The sequence below is a fragment of the Alosa pseudoharengus genome, unplaced genomic scaffold (genome assembly GCF_046254945.1).
Source record: "Alosa pseudoharengus isolate Yale_2024_CS ecotype anadromous, Long Island Sound unplaced genomic scaffold, YU_APseudo_1.1 YU_APseudo_1.1_scf_33, whole genome shotgun sequence".
NCBI classification, from domain to species: domain Eukaryota; kingdom Metazoa; phylum Chordata; class Actinopteri; order Clupeiformes; family Clupeidae; genus Alosa; species Alosa pseudoharengus.
In genome coordinates this window covers 895,903-921,963 of record NW_027468734.1, presented here as the reverse complement: position 1 = coordinate 921,963, position 26,061 = coordinate 895,903, and the positions used below count along the sequence as shown (strand labels likewise).

Sequence of the window (26,061 nt, the reverse complement as noted above, 5' to 3'; positions counted from 1 at the left end):
GTTTTAATTTTGAATAGTTTTGAGACTTGTATATTTTTCTGTATTACTGTACTAAGCTATTTGATCACAATGTAATATAGATTTGGATAATAGATAGAACTAAAAGTATTTCCCTCATTGCATACACTTGCACATTCACATTCATGTTTGATAATACACTTTTCCCTTTGGAATTTATTTTATTTATTTTCTTAACACACCTCATACTAGTAGAAGCGTTAAATGTATTAATATTAAGTGCAATATAGTGAGCAGGAAGAACTTTACCCTGCTGCAGGCTGACTCCAATTGGTTTCCCCAACCTCACTGTTGATTTGATGACCTTTTATGCAGGAATAAACTACCTTTCTCCACCAACTGGGAATTCTTCATTAAAAGACACAACGCAGAAGTACAGACCAGTAACATTGGTGCCGTGATTCCCGTGGACATCAGTTGGTCGCCGATCAACATCTCTTCGGACCGGTGGGCCTGTCATCATCCTGCAGATCAGCTGAGCATTTTTATGGGTCGTTATAGCTGCAGCAGGTGGTAGCAAGTGTATCATAGTGTATATAGGTGTTCTCTATTTCTCTTCTTCTCCTTACCTTTCTCTCTTTCTCTATCTTTTGGATCATAATGGATAGCCCACAGCTTAATGTTTCTCAGGGCTTTCAAACCCCCAGTTAGTGTAGGTCGGGGTAGAGGTTTACTGGGAGCGCCTATTTCCTTCCCAGACATTAACACTAGTGTAGGTAGAGGTGTAGGGATGGCAGCTCCAAGCCCTGTTGTTAGTAACACACACACAGCTCACACACAGCACGATAGCCCCTCTACTCACCAGGCCCCCTGCACATCCACTCCCAATGCTGCACATGACATTTTAGGTCAGATGGGTAACATTGTGCATCACATAGGTCAACAGCTAGCTGATAGCCTTCTCACACACTTGAGTAGGTCTAGTCCAGCAGCAGCAGTATCTGCCTCTAGTGTACACAGTGACAGTCGCACTCCAACTCTGTCAAGTTCATCCCAGCTTCAAGTAGTTAGCCAGAGAAAAGTGAAAGATCCTCCTACGTTTAGAGGTGACTCGTCTGATAATGTTACACTTGAAGAATGGATTGAACTCATGCGAACCTTCATAAGAAAGGGAGGCCTGACTACTGAGGAACAAGGTGAGGAGATTCTTATCCACTTAAGGGGCAAAGCCAAGGATGTTGTCAAAGTAGGCATGAAGTCTAGTGGGATTGATGTCAGAAGTAGCCAAGATTCCATATACAGCCTGTTGAGAAAGCACTTCAGTTGTAAGCAGTTTTCGCCTCTTCCTCTTCAAGACTTCTATACGACTCTCCCTGAGTCGCAGGAAGACCCTTATGACTACTGGCTGCGCCTTAACCGTGCTGCTGATATAACTGCAGAGTGTCTCAAGGAACAGGGTAAACAGCAGGATAGCCTGTCCATTGAGGTCACACGCATGTTCATTAGGAACTGCCCAAGCTCAGACCTAGCTCTCACCTTCCGTTCCAAAACTATTGACTAAGTGGTCAGCTGCTGAGGTGCAGGAAATCTTAAATGAGTACCACTCAGAGAAGTTTATCAAAGCAGCAGGCAAGAGAAATGATAAGAAGGAAGTGGCTATGAACAGGATGGAGGTGGCCAACATTAGCTTGGCGCCATTGTGTAATGCGCAGTCTCCATCGCGGCCCCTGTGTAGCGCCCAGCCTCCACCTCAGTCCGCCTCTACTGACCACTCTGCTCTGGAGAGGATAATTAGTATGCTGGAGAAAGTTCTCGTGAGCAATGCCCAGTCCAGACCAGCAAGTAGAAGAATGAGTGGCTTACCTCGGATTCAGGGCCTAAATGACACGCCATGCTTAGTCTGTAAAGATGCTTCTCACTCTGCTTTGTCACACTGCAAAACTGACAAGCTGTGTTTCCAGTGCTTTTCACCTGATCATGCAAGGAAAGATGTCCACTCAAAGGACGGAGTGCACCTGATAGCCAGCCGTCAAACTGACTGATCTGCGTGTAGGGGAGGACCACGTAGATCTTCAGAGTGAGCCTCCCACCTCTAGCTTTGAAGCTTTTTCAGATTACGAATCTTTAAGTAAGCTGTACAGTAGTGATATTTCTTCAGACAAAACAGTTATTTTTCAGAGTTTGCAGACAGTTCCTAAGTCTGATAGTTTATTTTACACTTCAGTTTCAATTGAGAATGGGTCCACTTTTAAAGCGCTCATTGATAGTGGATCCATGGCATGTACTCTTAGTGAGTCTGCTGAATCAAGTTTATTGAAGAGCAGTCCAAGCATCACAAGGCAGTCAGCTCAAGACATTGCCATTGTTGGCTGTGGAGGCCATCGCGTCACACCAACAGCGATCTATGATCTCCACATCACAGTGTATGGCTGTTCGATGACTGTCCCTACTTTAGTGGTACCAGGTCAGACAGAGGAGTTGATCCTGGGCACCAACGCCATCAAGAGGCTTTTGACACAACTGAGAGAGACAAGTGGTTACTGGAGACTTATGTCCATGCCTAGCTATAACCAGAGTGACGAGTGGTTTGAGTTTTTGTCCCTTTTCTCTGAGAGGTGGAGAGGTGAGTCTGTGCCAGAGAGAGTGGGTACTGTAAAGCTCCAGAGAAGTGTGACATTAGAGCCGCAAACAGAGCACCTGGTTTGGGGAAAGCTGCCTGTGTCTTCAGTGCTGTCTGTGGGCAGTACAGTCATTGTTGAGCCAACAAAGTCTAGGTCAAGACCTAAGCAGATAATGGTTGGCAGAGTGATCACACCGCTTTGGGGAGATGGTTCCGTCCCACTGAAAATCATCAATCCTACCAGTCACAGAGTCGTGTTGAAACGAAACACCAAGATAGCTGACGTGTCACCTTTTATTGCTGTGGAAGACCTGCCACAACCTACACATATCAAGTCAAACATGCAGTGTGCTGAGAACAGCCTCTCTTCATCACACAGATCCAGTGAAGAGATGAGACATGTTCTGTGCAACTTGAATCTCTCTGACATCGACTTAGAATCGTGTGAGGTATCAGCACACTGGAAGGACAGACTGCTACAGATCATCGAGAGTCATGAGTCGATCTTCTCAAGGGACAAAATGGACTGTGGAGAAGCCAAAGGTTTTGTCCATCGCATTCATCTGACTGATGACAGACCCTTTCGTATGCCGTATAGGCGAATACCACCAAGCCAGTATGCTAAACTAAGAACAGCACTGAATGAGATGGAGGAGAAAGGAATCATTCGCAAGTCACACAGTGATTATGCATCTCCCCTCGTGTTAGTCTGGAAAAAGAACGGCGACTTAAAGGAACACGCCACCCAAAATCAGTAGTGATATATGTTCTTACCGTAACTTTCACGAGTTGAGTCGTACCTCTCCCGCGTCGGTAGGTGCACTCAAACGCTCTGTCGCGCGGCGCGAATGTGTTAGCATGTTGCTATGCTAGCGGGCTCTGCCGTGGCCGTAGAGAGAGGCACATAGCAGTATTCAAACACCTCCACGTTTTACCTACTTAAATACAGTTGCACGAGTAGTTGATGAAAAATGTTAGGGCACACAACATGAAACGTGACGATTTTCTAAGCGAATAAACATGAGAACTACAATGTGTGGCGCAATAGCACTTGGGAGTACTTCGACCTAGCGTGGTAATATTATTAACACCTAATTGTAGATCCTATCCACCACAGAGTTTAGAATCCATGCTGGATCGACCCTCAGCCTCTCCCTCCCCTCTGAGCGAGAGAGGCACACACACTAGAGATGCGCTGATGGGCTATTATTTCAACCATAACTGCATAGCAAAACTTATCATCCATCAGCCATCCATCAGCACCAAAGTTTGTTGACCAATTTTCAAAACTGCACCCGCCCACCATCCGCTGGTTGTTTTAATGTAGGCTATATGGGTGATGCAGCGCTGCTGACGTGAGGCTAGAAAGCCCTTGCCTGTTCTAGAAAGACTGATCTAATGCAGCAAATATATTAAAAGGCAAAAGTCGTACATTGGCTAGGCCTATCCCCAGAATATCAGCAGCAAACTCAGTCTCTGTCGCGCAAAACAGTCTCCAAATAAAACGCACATCGGCCTGTTGCCTATTCTGCCAGCTTGTGACAATATATCGTCCAAAATGCTTGATTGCATTGCATTCTCCACATTTTTAGCTACATTTTCATGTACCACATCAGCATTTTTGTTCAGTGAATCTTTTGTAAATTGCTTTACAATTACCGTCGGGCCTATAGGCCTATTGCCTGGCTTGCCTCAGCTTCGGTCACGTCCTTTTACAATTTTATCATTGTAATAAAAAACGCAATTTGCCACATAATTTCAGCATGCTCCTGGCCTACTAATTAATGCCTATTGTACTTTATTTTTTGCAAAAAGAAAGAAATCCTTGATAAAATAACAAGTCATTCACATTATAGGCTACTTTACACACTGTTATGTCAGGTTGACTGACAAGCCTGTTCTGAAGACTCCCATTCATTTTGACTGCACGAGCGCGTCTTTTTCAGACAGACATCGCAATTCATTTTATAGCAGGCCATCGGACAAATATGACGCCTCGATATTAAAGAAACTCCGACTCCATTCATTCTGAAAGTCCACCACACAACAATGCAACGTGCATGTTCACATTTTTAGTAACAACCGCCAAACTTGCTTGCTTGCCTTACACATCTAAGTTTTCCGACTATTTTTCTTACCTTCTTTTTCCGCTGTGGATGTTAGTGAGTTTGTAGAAGTTTTAGCTCTTACGTTCTGAACATCTCGCACTGCCATCGCCCGATGTCATTTCTTAGTCATATCACCCTCTGTCTCTCTTTTAAATGCCTATTCCCTGAATGGTAGGCTACAATTATGTGTTTTATATATAGGCTAATATCTAAACAAAATAACCCAGGCAGTCTCATCTAGGATATAACACAGGTTGAAGTTGGTTCTATTTAGGGAGGTGAACATCTGTAGATGACTCAGAAATGACATCGGAAGACAAGGAGTGAATATGGCAAGAGGCAAGCCGAAGTCTGCTGACAAGGGCCCGACGGTAATTGTAAAGCAATTTACAAAAGATTCACTGAACAAAAATGCTGATGTGGTACATGAAAATGTAGCTAAAAATGTGGAGAATGCAATGCAATCAAGCATTTTGGACGATATATTGTCACAAGCTGGCAGAATAGGCAACAGGCCGATGTGCGTTTTATTTGGAGACTGTTTTGCGCGACAGAGACTCAGTTTGCTGCTGATATTCTGGGGATAGGCCTAGCCAATGTACGACTTTTGCCTTTTAATATATTTGCTGCATTAGATCAGTCTTTCTAGAACAGGCAAGGGCTTTCTAGCCTCACGTCAGCAGCGCTGCATCACCCATATAGCCTACATTAAAACAACCAGCGGATGGTGGGCGGGTGCAGTTTTGAAAATTGGTCAACAAACTTTGGTGCTGATGGATGGCTGATGGATGATAAGTTTTGCTATGCAGTTATGGTTGAAATAATAGCCCATCAGCGCATCTCTAGTGTGTGTGCCTCTCTCGCTCAGAGGGGAGGGAGAGGCTGAGGGTCGATCCAGCATGGATTCTAAACTCTGTGGTGGATAGAATCTACAATTAGGTGTTAATAATATTACCACGCTAGGTCGAAATACTCCCAAGTGCTATTGCGCCACACATTGTAGTTCTCATGTTTATTCGCTTGGAAAATCGTCACGTTTCATGTTGTGTGCCCTAACATTTTTCATCAACTACTCGTGCAACTGTATTTAAGTAGGTAAAACGTGGAGGTGTTTGAATACTGCTATGTGCCTCTCTCTACGGCCAAGGCAGAGCCCGCTAGCATAGCAACATGCTAACACATTCGCGCCGTGCGACAGAGCGTTTGAGTGCACCTACCGACGCGGGAGAGGTACGACTCAACTCGTGAAAGTTACGGTAAGAACATATATCACTACTGATTTTGGGTGGCGTGTTCCTTTAAGGATCTGTACAGACTTCAGATGGCTGAATGCACGGACTGTCAGGGACGCCTACCCACTGCCACACCAGTCAGATGTGTTAGCTGCTCTGGGTGGAAACTCCTTCTTCTCCACCATGGACCTGACGTCAGGCTACTATAACGTGCCTTTGGAGGAAGAGCACAAGAAATACACAGCCTTTTCTTCACCATTTGGCCTGCATGAATACAACAGACTTCCTCAGGGCCTTTCCAACAGTCCAGCCACATTCATGAGAATGATGATGTCCATCTTTGGGGATGAGAACTTCAGTAGTGTGCTCTGCTACTTAGATGACCTGATGGTATTTGCCCCGTCTGAATCTGTGGCCCTACAGCGCCTCGAAATGATCTTCTCACGTCTGTCGATGCACAACTTAAAGCTGGCCCCTAAAAAGTGCTTTTTCTTGAGACGGTCTGTTAAGTTCCTGGGTCACATCATCTGTGAGGAGGGTATTAAGACGGACCCAGACAAAGTTGAGGCCATCAGCAAAGTCCAGCGAGCCGATCTGATGGAGGCTGATGGACAGACACCATGTCCAAAGAAGATAAGGTCGTTCCTTGGTATGGTGATGTATTATCAACACTTCATTGAAGGATGCTCTGCTAAGGCCAAGCCACTTTTTCAGTTGACATCAGGATCTAGCAAGCAAACTCCTGTGAGAAAGGGTAGAAAGCCTAGAAAAAGAATGTGCTATGCCAAGCTCACTGCTACTGACTGGACTCTTGCGTGTCAAAACGCATTTGAGATACTGAAAACAGATCTGCTGCAGAGTGTGACTTTGGCCCATCCATTCTTTGACCAGCCATTCGTTTTAGCTATTGATGCTTCCTTTGATGGAGTCGGAGCAGTTCTCTCTCAAGTCCCTCCTGGAGAAGAAATAGCAAGACCAGTAGTCTTTGCCAGCAGAACACTCTCTCGTTCGCAGATGAACTACCCCGCTCACAGACTGGAGTTCTTTGCATTGAAGTGGGCTGTCTGCGAAAAGTTTAGCCATTGGCTTAAAGGACGTCACTTCACAGCCTGGACTGATAATAACCCTTTGACATACATCTTGACAAAACCCAGGCTAGACGCTTGTGAGCAGCGCTGGGTAGCTAGCATCTTACAGCTTTGATCTGAAGTATGTCCCAGGCCCCAGGAATGTAGTTGCTGATGCCTTGAGCAGCGAGCCGTTTGTCCAGTCTTGTATAAGCCACCGCCTCTTCACAGAGCCATATATGTCACTCCTGAGGAATGTTAGTGGTGTTGGTGATGACACTGTCCAGCATGCATTCAGGTACTCCAACAACCACCAGATGGTCCTCAGATCAGGCAAGGATCCACACGACACGCCCAATAGTGGAACTGGTTCAGTCGAGGCTCCAGAAATTTCAGCTGTTTTCAGCGCACACTCCACTGGTGGCCTAAGTGAAGTAATGGGTGCGGGCCTAGCTGTTCCTCAATTGCAGCAGGCTAATTCCCCCATACCTCACAGCAGTCTTCTAAGTCAGCAAGGACAAGATGGGACCATCAGTCGAGTGCTCTACTACATCGAGAGACGTCGAAAGCCATCTAAGAGTGAGAGAGCAAATGAACCCCCAAGTGTACGTCAGCTCCTGAAGTACTGGGACAAGCTGGTTATCCATGATGGTGTGCTGTGCAAGGTGAGGAGAGATGGCAACATGAACAGACGTCTTTTTATGTTTGTGGTGCCTGACTCCCTGAAAGCACAAGTTCTGAATGGAATCCATGATTCAGCTGGTCACCAAGGGAGGAGCCGAACACTGGCGCTAGCAAGGCAGAGATTCTTCTGGGTTGGAATGAAGCGAGATGTCGACGGTCATGTGAAGACCTGTCATCGCTGTGTTGTAGGGAAGACCCTAGAGCCCAATGCTTGTGCTCCATTGGAGAATATCCGTGGTGGTGGACCACGGTGAGTTTGTTTCTCGCCTAAGGAAAGACCTGCGTGAAGCGGTGCAGATAGCACAGAGGCACAGTCAGAGAGAACAAACACGACACGCCAGGCTCTACAACAGGAAAGTCAAAGGCTCACCACTTGCCATCGGAGACAGAGTGCTTGTTGCGAACAGAGGTGAAAGAGGAAAAAAGAAGGTAGCTGACAAATGGGAATCTTCTCCGTATGAAGTGGTGGCTGTGAATCCTAGCATAAACGTCTACAAGATCAGAAACATTAACTCTGACAGAGTGAGGGTAGTCCACAGAAATCTGCTGCTTCCTGTTGACTTCTTACCACTGGACGATATACAGGATCACCAGTTCAGTGACAGTGACGATGCAGCTCCTGAAGTCAGCCCTCCAGTAGAAAACAGTGTAGGCGAACGGACTGCGCACTGGGTGCTGAATAACTCAGATGTCGTTGAGTTGGAAGAGTCCCACCACAATGAAGTGCCTGATGCGTCTGAATGTGTGTTGGAGCCAGGTGACTCGGCGAGTGGCATCGCAGGTGAAAACAGTGAACAGCACAGTGATGTTCTCCCTGTGAGTAATGGCTCACAAGAAGCTGAACCCCACCCAGTGATCCCCACCCATGAAGACACCATGCCAGATGAGCCTGCTATTTGCACTCAGCCTCAGAGCTTTGGGAAAGCTGTTACACAGACCAGGCGAGGCAGAGCTATCAAAGCTCCGAAGAGACTCATATGTGAGATGAATGAACAAGTTTTTGACACTTCAGAGTCCACAGTGAACTCTCTCATTTCTCTAGTTAAAAGTCTGTTAAGTTAAACACTAGTATCAGATGTTGTTTTTTAGTCAGATGACACAGTACAGGTAGAAGTATCAGAGTTTTACATTTAGCAGTATTTGAGGTGTAGCAGGCATCTCTAGAGTCTACTTCACTTCACTTCTACTTCAGTCTGGGGTAAGGCGCCATCCCATTCTTTAGGTACTCCCTAGTTGGAGGATTTCTTGATCGACAGCTTTTGATACGCTTTAGTGAAATACTAGTTTCTTCTTCTCTTCATACAGGCGAATGACCACAGATTTTTTTTTCTCTCTCTTCTCTCTTTTTTTTCTTGATATTCTCTTTATGGTACGTCCCCGATTTAGCAGGATTTAAGGGGGGTGTATGTAACGGAGTTAGTGAATAGTTATTTAAATGGTGTATTAAATCCTGCATAAATGGGTCCAGACTTTTATTTTGTTGCCTCTGTGTACAGTTTTGCATTCTGGGCATTTTGCAGCAGGAAGAACTTTACCCTGCTGCAGGTAGGTTGGAATATTGTGGGTCAGAGAGAAAAGACATTAAAAGTCATATTTAGACTGTGTTGAATAAGCCCTATACTTCCCCATTTAAGTATGTATTAGGTCACCTATAAATCGCATTTGTGCGATGTTGTTCACTGTATTGTGTTTTTTATTTCGTTTTGTATTTTCGTTTGACCTTGAAGCACAGTTGTATTGGAAAGGCATATTTGTAATATGACATTTATTTTGTTTAGGCTGACTCCAATTGGTTTCCCCAACCTCACTGTTGATTTGATGACCTTTTATGCAGGTAACCAATCAGATGTATAGTTTAGATTGTGTATTTAGTGAGCATTTTAAGTTATCTCGTGGCTCCGCTAGCATTCACGATCTAGAATGTGACTAGCCTGGAACGTTCCCTATTGGATGCTAGCTGCAGTACCAGTAGCGGCCACAAGAGTGTAGCCTTTACCTTTGTATAATTGCTGGTTGCACATTCTTACATTGAAAAGTGGATGAAGCAATGTTTTTCCTGCATGTTGTATGTCATATTTGTTTTAATTTTGAATAGTTTTGAGACTTGTATATTTTTCTGTATTACTGTACTAAGCTATTTGATCACAATGTAATATAGATTTGGATAATAGATAGAACTAAAAGTATTTCCCTCATTGCATACACTCGCACATTCACATTCATGTTTGATAATACACTTTTCCCTTTGGAATTTATTTGATTTATTTTCTTAACACACCTCATACTAGTAGAAGCGTTAAATGTATTAATATTAAGTGCAGTATAGTGAGCAGGAAGAACTTTACCCTGCTGCAGGCTGACTCCAATTGGTTTCCCCAACCTCACTGTTGATTTGATGACCTTTTATGCAGGAATAAACTACCTTTCTCCACCAACTGGGAATTCTTCATTAAAAGACACAACGCAGAAGTACAGACCAGTAACATAAGCAAATTGGCCATTTGTAACTTTGAATCCCTCCTCACGTTAAGCTATGGTCCAATAATGTGTTCACTAAAACACAAGTAACGTTATTTGTCGGGCTGATTCATAAATGGGCATACCGAGGTTGTCGACCTAGCAGGCTAGGTGGCGTTTATTGCCATTCGCAAAACTAAGCAAGAGTTAACTTTAATGAAACTTAACATCGCCTTCTCCAGTGACAAAGTGTATTCAAATGAAGTTGCAACGATGATGGCGGCAATCACTGGTTACGTTATACCATTTGAAACAAGTAGGACTGTAAATGATGGTGACTATGGCTAACGTCACTTCGGATCAATATAGCAAGCAGAGCCCTTTTACTTTACCTATCAACTGGCTAATGCTAGCATGATGTAGCATGCTATGAGCTAATATACTTAGCATCTACGAAAGAACAGCACATATCTTTTTTCACAAAGAATCGGTCACAACTAACAACGATGTCTCTTACAAACAACTACACAATGTATGACTATCAATATGTATTTAGTCAGACTGTGATAAGATATAGCCTAATGATAATAACAGCAACACTTCTTTAGGTTAGATTATGTGTCGAAATCAGGTGTCGTTAAAATAAGTGAGCGATGACGTGGTAGTGTCTGCAGCCTAGACGGTAAAACCAGAGAATGTCACTGCCACTCTCAGAAAACTTCCGGTTTCTGAACTGGTTGCAGTTCCTTTTGTGGTTCCACATGAGGGCGCTCGTCCAGACGGTAAAACCAGAGAATGTCACTGCCACTCTCAGAAAACTTCCGGTTTCTGAACTGGTTGCAGTTCCTTTTGTGGTTCCACATGAGGGCGCTCGTCCACGAGTGCAGAATGCATGGAGGTCTATGGAGCTGTACCCCTCAAAATCCACTTTTCTCGGGATATAATTTTTTTTCAAGTAATTTGAGTATTGTATTCGAAAGAGGAGGCAAAGAAAATACACTTGGTTGAGTATTTTTTTTTAAAAGTCACTTAATTGTTCTAAAAAGCCTTTCAAATGTGTCAATGACATCATTCATTAGCACAATGCTAGCGTGTTATGTGCAACAACGACCCAACCTGTAATGAATCAAAAGGACATAAGTACTCGTTCATTCAACTTTTGACCTATAACTCATGTTGAAGTTATACAAACTACAATCAAATCTGAGATTTGTCAACGACAATCAGGTGAAAGAGACAAATTTAGCCGTCTAGCTCCATTGACTCCCATTCATTCTGCACTCATGGCGATCGCCCCCAGTGGAACTCTGGTGGAACTGCATCCAAAATTCAGTACAATGGGACTTAATACGGAGTGGCAAGGCTCTCCGTAGACGGCTCTGGTAAAACCAAAGATTCTATAGTTAACTAAGATGAATCATAAGACGATTCACCAATGGAACGAAATGGCACTAGTCCCGGACTCCTAAATAGGCGTGTCAAAACATAAACTTTTCTCTGAATAAGCAATAATAACATATAAATATAATTTTGTATACTATTTTACAGTCATTGTTTGTGTGTGATGCCAATGAAACACTCTTTCGGACACGGAATTAATAATTTCATTTTGCCCCGTTAACCGAGCTAGCTAGCTAGCTAGCTAACGTTAGCACAGTAAACGGAAAGTGAATGGGAATGTTCGCTAGCTAGCTAGCAGCTAAGGACTTTGGTTAAACTTAAACTTATATTGTTGCAAACAATCCTGAAATAACATACGTTTAGCAACTTTGTGGTAGTTCTAGCAAAAAATATGTTAGGTTAGTTTATCATCCATCTCTGAGTCTAGAGCCTCTGAGAACAAGTGGCTGTGCACCAGAGCTTTGAGGAGACAGTGACAGATCACGAACAAAGCTATTTTTGTCTTTATTTGTTTCGTTGGAAAATACAATTTCAATGTCAGAATGTTAGGGAGACATGTGGCTTGTAGAAAATGGGTTCAAAACTTACATCGCTGAATGTAGGGCTAAGGGATTGGTCATATTCTGAGAAAATGTCAATTTCTCCCATAGGAATACATAGACACTGGACCTCCCGCTAGACTCCTAAATGGGCTTGACAGCTTCGAACCCCATGTCACAACGTGCCAGAATTTACCCTCTTATGAATCGTCTCGCTTTATCAACCGTCTCTGGTAAAACATAATGGACAAAGCGTTGTGTCTGCAGCCAGCCAGCTGTCAATCATAGGTGTAAACACGCCCTTTTTAGATTTGTTAATATAACATTAAAAAAAATAATTTCAGCGAGAAAAGAAAAATTGTGTGTATTGAAGCATCTTGAAAACTATTTTTTCGAATAAAAAGTTGTTGATACAAAAATAGTTTTAGGTGAGAAAAGTGACACGGAAAGTTGGCTACTTGGCCATTGAAATACATGGGGGTGGGCGGAGTTACACATTGTACTGCAGCCAGCCACCAGGGGGCTCTGGACTAACGCTCGCATCACTCTTAACAGACGGCACACTGTCCAGTTCTATATATACAGTCTATGGACTTGACCGACGACCTGACAAAAAAAGAACATAGGCGCCAATCAGAGCTTCAGAGCTAAGGCGAGGCTACAGATTAGCGTTCGGTGTCGCTAAAGAACTCCCGTAACTCTCGCTACTTAACAGTAATTGCGCATGACATTAATTAATCCGCACACGAGTTTTATGTATTTTTATACCGTGTATTCTCCGTGTAAATTCATGCACCGAACCGTGACGCCCGTACCGTTTCGGTTCAATACGAATACATGAACCGTTACACCTCTAGCCTATACAACGAAACTAACGCGTCAGATATTCTGGCTGCCCGCAGGAAATCACGTGTAGCCTATTGTGGGTAGCTTATTTCTTTATGAAAACATACCCTATTATAGAGATTACAAATGATTTCCTTTAATTTCACGTTTCCATATCATTATAGCCCGATTCGAAATTATGTATTATTTATGAATTAATTAGAGTATTAATTAATTAATCATTTTTAACTCCTTTCCGCCATTGCCCTTTTCATCTCGCGTACCCCCTAGTGGCAGCTACGCGTACCACAGTTTGGGAATCCCTGCTCTAGAGTAAAGTGGGATGTTGCCCTATTCTTTACAGTCTACCGAGGTGTTATGTTGATATGAGCCTTTTTACCTTGACGTTAGATGGGTCAAAGAGGCCTTCTGGGATACGTAGGCGCTCAGCTCCATAATCTGTGGTGAAACCGTTTGGCATCTCATAGTGTAGAGTTGGCATCTGAGCCGCCACCCTAACCACGCCCGTGAGAGCGACGCACAAACACAAAAATGCACACACACACACAAAAAACCTTAGAATGCCAGTGCACTAGTCTGTTGGTATGGGAAACACATGGATTTCAAGAAATGCCTTTTACACTGCTGGTCAGAACACACCCTCTATCCCATGAAGTCAAAATTAAGTTGTAAAAAACTGTGTATATGTCTGTGTGTGATATGGTGTGTTTCTAAGAATGGTGTTTCATAGCTACCTAGGATCACACAGCTCGAATTGAAATTTTGATCATGATTTGAAGATAGCAAACTGCAAAAACTGTATTTGTGAAGTCAAATGTAAACACCCCTTCAACATGGACTTGAGTGCAGTGAACTAAGATAAAATATAGCCGCAAGCGGCAATGGCGGGCCCGAACACCTGCGGGCCGCAACCCGTGACATGTCGGAATCCAACAAAGCACCAACGTGGTCCGTTTGTGAAATATACATATTTGATGCGTGTGCTATTTGCTTTTGTATTTTATTTTCTGCCACATTTACTCGCTTGGCCAGGTGGGGGCGTAATGCAAGGCAGGCCCATTGGGTGTCATCATAATCATAATATATATTAACCTGAGAAATTTCAGACCACTCATTTTAAGCAAAGAACATTTCTGATACACTTTTTGGTTGGCCAGATGGTGGTGCTATGTTAGGCATTGAAATTACACATGTGAATATCATCACAATAATGATATCCAAAATGTTTGTAAACTTTCAGATCAATCACTTAAGGCATTGTCCATTTCTGGCACATTTCCTGCTTGATCAGGTGATGGCGCTATGAAAGGCAGGCCCATTGGGTGTCTGGATATCATCATAATCATAATATCTATTAACCTGAGAAGTTTCAGACAATTTGTTCAAAGCATAGAGCATTTCTGGCACATTTCCTGCTTGGCCAGAAGGTGGCGCTATGCTAGGACTGTGAATTACGCATGTGAATATCATCACAATAATGATATCCAATATTTTATAAAGTTTCAGATCGATCAATCACTTAAGGCATTTTCCATTTCTGGCACATTTCCTGCTTGACCAGGTGGTGGCGCTATGTCAGGCAGGCCCATTGGGTGTCTGGATATCATTATAATCATAATATCTATTAACCTGAGAAGTTTCAGACCATTTATTCAAAGCATAGAGCATTTCTGGCACATTTCCTGCTTGGCCAGATGGTGGCGCTATGCTAGGCCTTTGAATTACGCATGTGAATATCATCACAATAATGATATCCAATATTTTATAAAGTTTCAGATCAATCACTTAAGGCATTTTCCATTTCTGGCACATTTCCTGCTTGGCCAGGTGGTGGCGCTATGCCAGGCAGGCCCATTGGGTGTCTGGATATCATCATAATCATGATATCTATTAATCTGAGAAGTTTCAGACCATTCATTCAATGCACTGTTATTTATGACACATTTCCTGTTTATGTGGTGAGATATTAAAATCATATCAAATAAATTACAACATTCAAAAATCCCTTCACAATTTAACATCAGCGACATCTTGGCATAATGTTTGCCTAATTTCAAATGAATCTGACAAACCGTCTAGAAAGAGTATGTTAAAATTGACCATGTGAAATCAGTGTAATTGCCATTATTTTTGTTGCCAGGTGGTGGCGCTATGCAAAATATGCATTATGGGCATGTGAATATCATCACTCCCATGGTATTCAAAGACCTGTGAAATTTAAAACATTTCAAGCCATGGATGGTGAATTAAGACACATTTATTGTTTACGTGGAAGGGTATTAAAATTCATAGTTTTGCCATTTTGTCAAATTACAACATATCAAAAAAAGGCTTCACAATTTAGAATCAGGAACATCTCGGCGTCATGTATACCAACTTTGACATGAATCGGATCAACCGTCTAGGAGGAGTACGTTAAAATTGATCATGTCCACAATGCACAAATTCTCAATTACCTCACTTCCTGTGGGCGTGGCTAATGGCATGTTAATACAAAAGTTGTTTGTTTTTGGGAGTTACATACACCCACCAAATTTGGTGTGTGTATCTAAAACTATATGCCAACCACAAGTCACTGTGACGTAAGGGGGCGCTATGGAGTTCCTGGGCAACACCCGGTGCCAAGCTTTTATCCCTGTCTATTCACTGTACCACTTGATGAGGGTGCCAAATTTCATGCGTTTTCACCCATGGGAAGCACCTCCTTTGGCATCATGATAAATCACATATTTCATCACATATTAGTCTGCACAAAATCCCAAATACCTCACGTCCTGTTGGGCGTGGCTAATGCATTGTACATTCGAAAGTTGTTCATCTTGGGGAGATACAAACACCTACCAAATTTGGTGTGTGTAGCTGAAAGTATATGCCCACCACGGGATCAGTCATCTAAGGGGGCGTAAGGGGGCGCTAGCGAGTCTCTGGGCCATGCCCGGGGCCAAGCTTTTTTACCTAGCTGCTTTGTGTGACACCTGATGTGTGTGCCAAATTTCAAGACTTTTCGATTACGTTAACCACCTCAAAATATTTGGCAACCACGGGATCAGTCACCTAAGGGGGCGCTAGCGAGTCCCTGGGCCACGCCCGGGGTCACGCTCTTGTACCTAACTGCGTTGCGTGACACCTGACGTGTGTGCCAAATTCCAAGAGTTTTCGACCATGTTAACCACCCTAAAAAACAGGAAAGCAAAAAAGTAGAATAACAATAATAATACTCAAATATAGCCGCAAGCGGCAATGGCGGGCCCGAGCACCTGTGGGCCGCAACCCGTGACATTTCAGATTCCAACAAAGCACCGACGTGGTGCATTTGTAAAATGTACATATTTGATGTGTGTGCTATTTGTTTTTGCATGTTATTTTCTGGCACATTTACTTGCTTGGCCAGGTGGGGGCGCAATGCAAGGCAGGCCCATTGTGTGTCATCATAATCATAATTTAAATTAACCTGAGAAATTTCAGATTATTCATTTTAAGCAAAGAACATTTCTGATACACTTTTTGGCCAGATGGTGGCGCTATATTAGGCATTTGAATTACACGTGAATATCATCACAATAATGATATCCAATATTTTGCAAAGTTTCAGATAAACCAATATAGGTATTACCAATTTCTGGCACATTTTCCTGCTTGGCCAGGTGGTGGCGCTATGCCAGGCAGGCCCATAGGGTCTCTGGATATCATCATAATTATAATTTCTATTAACCTGAGAAGTTTCAGATCATTCATTCAAAGCATAGAGCATTTCTGGCATATTTCCTGTTAGACCAGATGGTGGCGCTATGCTAGGCATGTGAATTATACAGTATGTGTGAATATCATCACAATAATGATATCCAATATTTTATAAAGTTTCAGATCAATCACTTAAGGCATTGTCCATTTCTGGCACATTTCCTACTTGGCCAGGTGGTGGCGCTATGCCAGGCAGGCCCATTGGGTGTCTGAATATCATCATAATCATAATATCTATTAACCTGAGAAGTTTCAGACCATTCATTCAATGCACTGTGACTTTATGACACATTTCCTGTTTATATGGTGTGATATTAAAATCATGACATATTACAACATATAAAAAATCCCTTCACAATTTAACATCAGCGACATCTTGGCATAATGTTTGCCGAATTTCACATGAATCTGACAAACCGTCTAGGAGGAGTATGTTAAAATTGATCATGTTACATCACTGTAATTGCCATTCTTTCTGTTGCCAGGTGGTGGCGCTATGCCAAATATGCATTAAGGGCATGTGAATATCATCACTCCCATGGTATTCAAAGACCTGTGAAATGTAAAACATTTCAAGCCATGCATGGTGAATTATGACACATTTATTGTTTGTGTGGAACGGTATTAAAATTAACAATTTTGCCATTTTGTCAAATTACAACATATCAAAAAAAGGCTTCACAATTTAGAATCAGGAACATCTCGGCGTCATGTATACCAACTTTGACATGAATCGGATCAACCGTCTAGGAGGAGTACATTAAAATTGATCATGTCCACAATGCACAAATTCTCAAATACCTCACTTCCTGTGGGCGTGGCTAATGGCATGTTAATACAAAAGTTGTTTGTTTTTGGGAGTTACATACACCCCCCAAATTTGGTGTGTGTATCTAAAACTATATGCCAACCACAAGTCACAGTGACATAAGGGGGCGCTAGCGAGTCTCTGGGCCATACCCGGTGCCAAGCTTTTATCCCTGTCTATTCACTGTACCACTTGATGTGTGTGCCAAATTGCATACGTTTTCACCCATGGGAAGCACCTCTTTTGGGATCACAATTCAGCACATATTTCATCACATTAGTCTGCACAAAATCCCAAATATCTCACTTCCTGTTGGGCGTGGCTAATGCATTGTACATAGGAAAGTTGTTCATCTTGGAGAGATACAGACACCTACCAAATTTGGTGTGTGTAGCTGAAATTATATGCCAACCACGGGATCAGTCACCTAAGGAGGCGTAAGGGGGCGCTAGCGAGTCCCTGGGCCATGCCAGGGGCCAAGCTTTTGTAACTAGCTGCTTTGTGTGACACCTGATGTGTGTGTCAAATTTCAAGACTTTTCATTTATGTTAACCACCTCAAAATATATGCCAACCACGGGATCAGTCACCTAAGGGGGCGCTAGCGAGACCCTGGGCCACGCCCGGAGTCAAACTCTTCTACATAACTGCGATGCGTGACACTTGACGTGTGTGCCACATTTCAAGAGTTTTCGACCATGTTAACCACTTCAAAAACAGGAAAGCAAAAAAGTAGAATAATGAATAATAATAATAATAATAATCCTTACAAAAACAATAGGGCCTTGCGCCCTTCGGTGCTCGGGCCCTAAATATAGCCGCAAGCGGCAATGGCAGGCCCGAGCACCTGCGGGCCGCAACCCGTGACATGTCGGAATCCAACAAAGCACCGACGTGTTGCGTTTGTGAAATTTACATATTTGATGCGTGTTCTATATGTTTTTGTATTTTATTTTCTGTCACATTTACTTGCTTGGCCAGGTGGGGGCAAAATGCAAGGCAGGCCCATTGGGTGTCATCATCAGCATAATATATATTAACCTGAGAAATTTCAGACCATTCATTTTAAGCAAAGAACATTTCTGATACACTTTTTGGCCAGATGGTGGCGCTATATTAGGCATTTGAATTACACATGTAAATATCATCACAAGAATGATATCAAATATTTTGCAAAGTTTCAGATCAACCAATATAGGCATTACCAATATCTGGTACATTTACTGCTTGACCAGGTGGTGGCGCTATGCCAGGCAGGCCCATTGGGTGTCTGGATATCATCATAATCATAATATCTATTAACCTGAAAAGTTTCAGACCATTTATTCAAAGCATAGAGCATTTATGGCACATTTCCTGCTTGGCCAGAAGGTGGCGCTATGCTAGGCCTGTGAATTACGCATGTGAATATCATCACAATAATGATATCCAATATTTTATAAAGTTTCAGATCAATCACTTAAGGCATTGTCCATTTCTGGCACATTTCCTGCTTGGCCAGGTGGTGGCCCTATGCCAGGCAGGCCCATTGGGTGTCTGGATATCATCATAATCATGATATCTATTAACCTGAGAAGTTTCAGACCATTCATTCAATGCACTGTGATTTATGACACATTTCCTGTTTATGTGGTGAGATATTAAAATCATATCAAATATATTACAACATTCAAAAATCCATTCACAATTTAACATCAGCGACATCTTGGCATAATGTTTGCCAAATTTCAAATGAATCTGACAAACCGTCTAGGAGGAGTATGTTCAAATTGATCATGTGACATCAGTATAATTGTCATTCTTTCTGTTGCCAGTTGGTGGCGCTATGCCAAACATGCATTATGGGCATATGAATATTATCATTAACATGGTCTTCAATGACCTGTGAAATTTAAAACATTTCAAGCCATGCATGGTGAATTATGACACATTTATTGTTTATGTGGAAGGGTATTAAAATTAATAATTTCGCCATTTCGTCAAATTACAACATATCAAAAAAAGGCTTCACAATTTATAATCAGGAACATCTCGGCGTCATGTATACCAACTTTGACATGAATCGGATCAACCGTCTAGGAGGAGTACATTAAAATTGATCATGTCCACAATGCACAAATTCTCAAATACCTCACTTCCTGTGGGCGTGGCTAATGACATGGTAATACAAAAGTTGTTTGGTTTTGGGAGTTACATACACCCACAAAATTTGGTGTGTGTATCTAAAACTATATGCCAACCACAAGTCACAGTGACATAAGGGGGCGCTATGGAGTTCCTGGCCAACGCCCGGTGCCAAGCTTTTATCCATGTCTATTCACTGTATCACTTGATGTGTGTGCCAAATTTCATGCGTTTTCACCCATGGGAAGCACCTCTTTTGGGATCACAATTCAGCACATATTTCATCACATTAGTCTGCACAAAATCCCAAATATCTCACTTCCTGTTGGGCGTGGCTAATGCATTGTACATAGGAAAGTTGTTCATCTTGGAGAGATACAGACACCTACCAAATTTGGTGTGTGTAGCTGAAATTATATGCCAACCACGGGATCAGTCACCTAAGGAGGCGTAAGGGGGCGCTAGCGAGTCCCTGGGCCATGCCCGGGGCCAAGCTTTTGTACCTAGCTGCTTTGTGTGACACCTGATGTGTGTCTCAAATTTCAAGACTTTTCGTTTATGTTAACCACCTCAAAATATATGCCAACCACGAGATCGATCAGTCACCTAAGGGGGCGCTAGCGAGACCCTGGGCCACGCCCGGAGTCAAACTCTTGTACATAACTGCGATGTGAGACACTTGACGTGTGTGCCACATTTCAAGAGTTTTCGACAATGTTAACCACTTGAAAAACAGGAAAGCAAAAAAGTAGAATAATGAATAATAATAATAATAATAATCCTTACAAAAACAATAGGGCCTTGCGCCCTTCGGTGCTCGGGCCCTAATAATAATCCTTACAAAAACAATAGGGCCTTGCGCCCTTCGGTGCTCGGGCCCTAAATATAGCCGCAAGCGGCAATGGCGGGCCCGAACACCTGCGGGCCGCAACCCGTGACATGTCGGAATCCAACAAAGCACCAACGTGGTCCGTTTGTGAAATATACATATTTGATGCGTGTGCTATTTGCTTTTGTATTTTATTTTCTGCCACATTTACTCGCTTGGCCAGGTGGGGGCGTAATGCAAGGCAGGCCCATTGGGTGTCATCATAATCATAATATATATTAACCTGAGAAATTTCAGACCACTCATTTTAAGCAAAGAACATTTCTGATACACTTTTTGGTTGGCCAGATGGTGGTGCTATGTTAGGCATTGAAATTACACATGTGAATATCATCACAATAATGATATCCAAAATGTTTGTAAACTTTCAGATCAATCACTTAAGGCATTGTCCATTTCTGGCACATTTCCTGCTTGATCAGGTGATGGCGCTATGAAAGGCAGGCCCATTGGGTGTCTGGATATCATCATTATCATAATATCTATTAACCTGAGAAGTTTCAGACAATTTGTTCAAAGCATAGAGCATTTCTGGCACATTTCCTGCTTGGCCAGAAGGTGGCGCTATGCTAGGACTGTGAATTACGCATGTGAATATCATCACAATAATGATATCCAATATTTTATAAAGTTTCAGATCAATCACTTAAGGCATTTTCCATTTCTGGCACATTTCCTGCTTGACCAGGTGGTGGCGCTATGTCAGGCAGGCCCATTGGGTGTCTGGATATCATTATAATCATAATATCTATTAACCTGAGAAGTTTCAGACCATTTATTCAAAGCATAGAGCATTTCTGGCACATTTCCTGCTTGGCCAGATGGTGGCGCTATGCTAGGCCTTTGAATTACGCATGTGAATATCATCACAATAATGATATCCAATATTTTATAAAGTTTCAGATCAATCACTTAAGGCATTTTCCATTTCTGGCACATTTCCTGCTTGGCCAGGTGGTGGCGCTATGCCAGGCAGGCCCATTGGGTGTCTGGATATCATCATAATCATGATATCTATTAATCTGAGAAGTTTCAGACCATTCATTCAATGCACTGTTATTTATGACACATTTCCTGTTTATGTGGTGAGATATTAAAATCATATCAAATAAATTACAACATTCAAAAATCCCTTCACAATTTAACATCAGCGACATCTTGGCATAATGTTTGCCTAATTTCAAATGAATCTGACAAACCGTCTAGAAAGAGTATGTTAAAATTGACCATGTGAAATCAGTGTAATTGCCATTATTTTTGTTGCCAGGTGGTGGCGCTATGCAAAATATGCATTATGGGCATGTGAATATCATCACTCCCATGGTATTCAAAGACCTGTGAAATTTAAAACATTTCAAGCCATGGATGGTGAATTAAGACACATTTATTGTTTACGTGGAAGGGTATTAAAATTCATAGTTTTGCCATTTTGTCAAATTACAACATATCAAAAAAAGGCTTCACAATTTAGAATCAGGAACATCTCGGCGTCATGTATACCAACTTTGACATGAATCGGATCAACCGTCTAGGAGGAGTACGTTAAAATTGATCATGTCCACAATGCACAAATTCTCAATTACCTCACTTCCTGTGGGCGTGGCTAATGGCATGTTAATACAAAAGTTGTTTGTTTTTGGGAGTTACATACACCCACCAAATTTGGTGTGTGTATCTAAAACTATATGCCAACCACAAGTCACTGTGACGTAAGGGGGCGCTATGGAGTTCCTGGGCAACACCCGGTGCCAAGCTTTTATCCCTGTCTATTCACTGTACCACTTGATGAGGGTGCCAAATTTCATGCGTTTTCACCCATGGGAAGCACCTCCTTTGGCATCATGATAAATCACATATTTCATCACATATTAGTCTGCACAAAATCCCAAATACCTCACGTCCTGTTGGGCGTGGCTAATGCATTGTACATTCGAAAGTTGTTCATCTTGGGGAGATACAAACACCTACCAAATTTGGTGTGTGTAGCTGAAAGTATATGCCCACCACGGGATCAGTCATCTAAGGGGGCGTAAGGGGGCGCTAGCGAGTCTCTGGGCCATGCCCGGGGCCAAGCTTTTTTACCTAGCTGCTTTGTGTGACACCTGATGTGTGTGCCAAATTTCAAGACTTTTCGATTACGTTAACCACCTCAAAATATTTGGCAACCACGGGATCAGTCACCTAAGGGGGCGCTAGCGAGTCCCTGGGCCACGCCCGGGGTCACGCTCTTGTACCTAACTGCGTTGCGTGACACCTGACGTGTGTGCCAAATTCCAAGAGTTTTCGACCATGTTAACCACCCTAAAAAACAGGAAAGCAAAAAAGTAGAATAACAATAATAATACTCAAATATAGCCGCAAGCGGCAATGGCGGGCCCGAGCACCTGTGGGCCGCAACCCGTGACATTTCAGATTCCAACAAAGCACCGACGTGGTGCATTTGTAAAATGTACATATTTGATGTGTGTGCTATTTGTTTTTGCATGTTATTTTCTGGCACATTTACTTGCTTGGCCAGGTGGGGGCGCAATGCAAGGCAGGCCCATTGTGTGTCATCATAATCATAATTTAAATTAACCTGAGAAATTTCAGATTATTCATTTTAAGCAAAGAACATTTCTGATACACTTTTTGGCCAGATGGTGGCGCTATATTAGGCATTTGAATTACACGTGAATATCATCACAATAATGATATCCAATATTTTGCAAAGTTTCAGATAAACCAATATAGGTATTACCAATTTCTGGCACATTTTCCTGCTTGGCCAGGTGGTGGCGCTATGCCAGGCAGGCCCATAGGGTCTCTGGATATCATCATAATTATAATTTCTATTAACCTGAGAAGTTTCAGATCATTCATTCAAAGCATAGAGCATTTCTGGCATATTTCCTGTTAGACCAGATGGTGGCGCTATGCTAGGCATGTGAATTATACAGTATGTGTGAATATCATCACAATAATGATATCCAATATTTTATAAAGTTTCAGATCAATCACTTAAGGCATTGTCCATTTCTGGCACATTTCCTACTTGGCCAGGTGGTGGCGCTATGCCAGGCAGGCCCATTGGGTGTCTGAATATCATCATAATCATAATATCTATTAACCTGAGAAGTTTCAGACCATTCATTCAATGCACTGTGACTTTATGACACATTTCCTGTTTATATGGTGTGATATTAAAATCATGACATATTACAACATATAAAAAATCCCTTCACAATTTAACATCAGCGACATCTTGGCATAATGTTTGCCGAATTTCACATGAATCTGACAAACCGTCTAGGAGGAGTATGTTAAAATTGATCATGTTACATCACTGTAATTGCCATTCTTTCTGTTGCCAGGTGGTGGCGCTATGCCAAATATGCATTAAGGGCATGTGAATATCATCACTCCCATGGTATTCAAAGACCTGTGAAATGTAAAACATTTCAAGCCATGCATGGTGAATTATGACACATTTATTGTTTGTGTGGAACGGTATTAAAATTAACAATTTTGCCATTTTGTCAAATTACAACATATCAAAAAAAGGCTTCACAATTTAGAATCAGGAACATCTCGGCGTCATGTATACCAACTTTGACATGAATCGGATCAACCGTCTAGGAGGAGTACATTAAAATTGATCATGTCCACAATGCACAAATTCTCAAATACCTCACTTCCTGTGGGCGTGGCTAATGGCATGTTAATACAAAAGTTGTTTGTTTTTGGGAGTTACATACACCCCCCAAATTTGGTGTGTGTATCTAAAACTATATGCCAACCACAAGTCACAGTGACATAAGGGGGCGCTAGCGAGTCTCTGGGCCATACCCGGTGCCAAGCTTTTATCCCTGTCTATTCACTGTACCACTTGATGTGTGTGCCAAATTGCATACGTTTTCACCCATGGGAAGCACCTCTTTTGGGATCACAATTCAGCACATATTTCATCACATTAGTCTGCACAAAATCCCAAATATCTCACTTCCTGTTGGGCGTGGCTAATGCATTGTACATAGGAAAGTTGTTCATCTTGGAGAGATACAGACACCTACCAAATTTGGTGTGTGTAGCTGAAATTATATGCCAACCACGGGATCAGTCACCTAAGGAGGCGTAAGGGGGCGCTAGCGAGTCCCTGGGCCATGCCAGGGGCCAAGCTTTTGTAACTAGCTGCTTTGTGTGACACCTGATGTGTGTGTCAAATTTCAAGACTTTTCATTTATGTTAACCACCTCAAAATATATGCCAACCACGGGATCAGTCACCTAAGGGGGCGCTAGCGAGACCCTGGGCCACGCCCGGAGTCAAACTCTTCTACATAACTGCGATGCGTGACACTTGACGTGTGTGCCACATTTCAAGAGTTTTCGACCATGTTAACCACTTCAAAAACAGGAAAGCAAAAAAGTAGAATAATGAATAATAATAATAATAATAATCCTTACAAAAACAATAGGGCCTTGCGCCCTTCGGTGCTCGGGCCCTAAATATAGCCGCAAGCGGCAATGGCAGGCCCGAGCACCTGCGGGCCGCAACCCGTGACATGTCGGAATCCAACAAAGCACCGACGTGTTGCGTTTGTGAAATTTACATATTTGATGCGTGTTCTATATGTTTTTGTATTTTATTTTCTGTCACATTTACTTGCTTGGCCAGGTGGGGGCAAAATGCAAGGCAGGCCCATTGGGTGTCATCATCAGCATAATATATATTAACCTGAGAAATTTCAGACCATTCATTTTAAGCAAAGAACATTTCTGATACACTTTTTGGCCAGATGGTGGCGCTATATTAGGCATTTGAATTACACATGTAAATATCATCACAAGAATGATATCCAATATTTTGCAAAGTTTCAGATCAACCAATATAGGCATTACCAATATCTGGTACATTTACTGCTTGACCAGGTGGTGGCGCTATGCCAGGCAGGCCCATTGGGTGTCTGGATATCATCATAATCATAATATCTATTAACCTGAAAAGTTTCAGACCATTTATTCAAAGCATAGAGCATTTATGGCACATTTCCTGCTTGGCCAGAAGGTGGCGCTATGCTAGGCCTGTGAATTACGCATGTGAATATCATCACAATAATGATATCCAATATTTTATAAAGTTTCAGATCAATCACTTAAGGCATTGTCCATTTCTGGCACATTTCCTGCTTGGCCAGGTGGTGGCCCTATGCCAGGCAGGCCCATTGGGTGTCTGGATATCATCATAATCATGATATCTATTAACCTGAGAAGTTTCAGACCATTCATTCAATGCACTGTGATTTATGACACATTTCCTGTTTATGTGGTGAGATATTAAAATCATATCAAATATATTACAACATTCAAAAATCCATTCACAATTTAACATCAGCGACATCTTGGCATAATGTTTGCCAAATTTCAAATGAATCTGACAAACCGTCTAGGAGGAGTATGTTCAAATTGATCATGTGACATCAGTATAATTGTCATTCTTTCTGTTGCCAGTTGGTGGCGCTATGCCAAACATGCATTATGGGCATATGAATATTATCATTAACATGGTCTTCAATGACCTGTGAAATTTAAAACATTTCAAGCCATGCA

The 26,061-nt window shown here is 42.3% G+C and overlaps 1 protein-coding gene across 1 annotated transcript in view; it reads right to left on the bottom strand.

Annotated features, from left to right (window-relative positions):
- Nucleotides 1-11,950: 11,950 nt before the first annotated feature.
- Nucleotides 11,951-26,061, bottom strand: part of LOC143101363 (actin-like protein 6B) — a 38,989-nt gene continuing 24,878 nt past the window's right edge. Inside the window, exons 10-11 of the mRNA XM_076264657.1 lie at nt 13,292-13,406; nt 11,951-11,959 (exon numbers count right to left, since the gene is read on the bottom strand). Coding sequence (XP_076120772.1) covers nt 11,951-11,959; nt 13,292-13,406 — 124 coding nt within the window. The remainder of the gene's footprint in view (nt 11,960-13,291; nt 13,407-26,061) is intronic.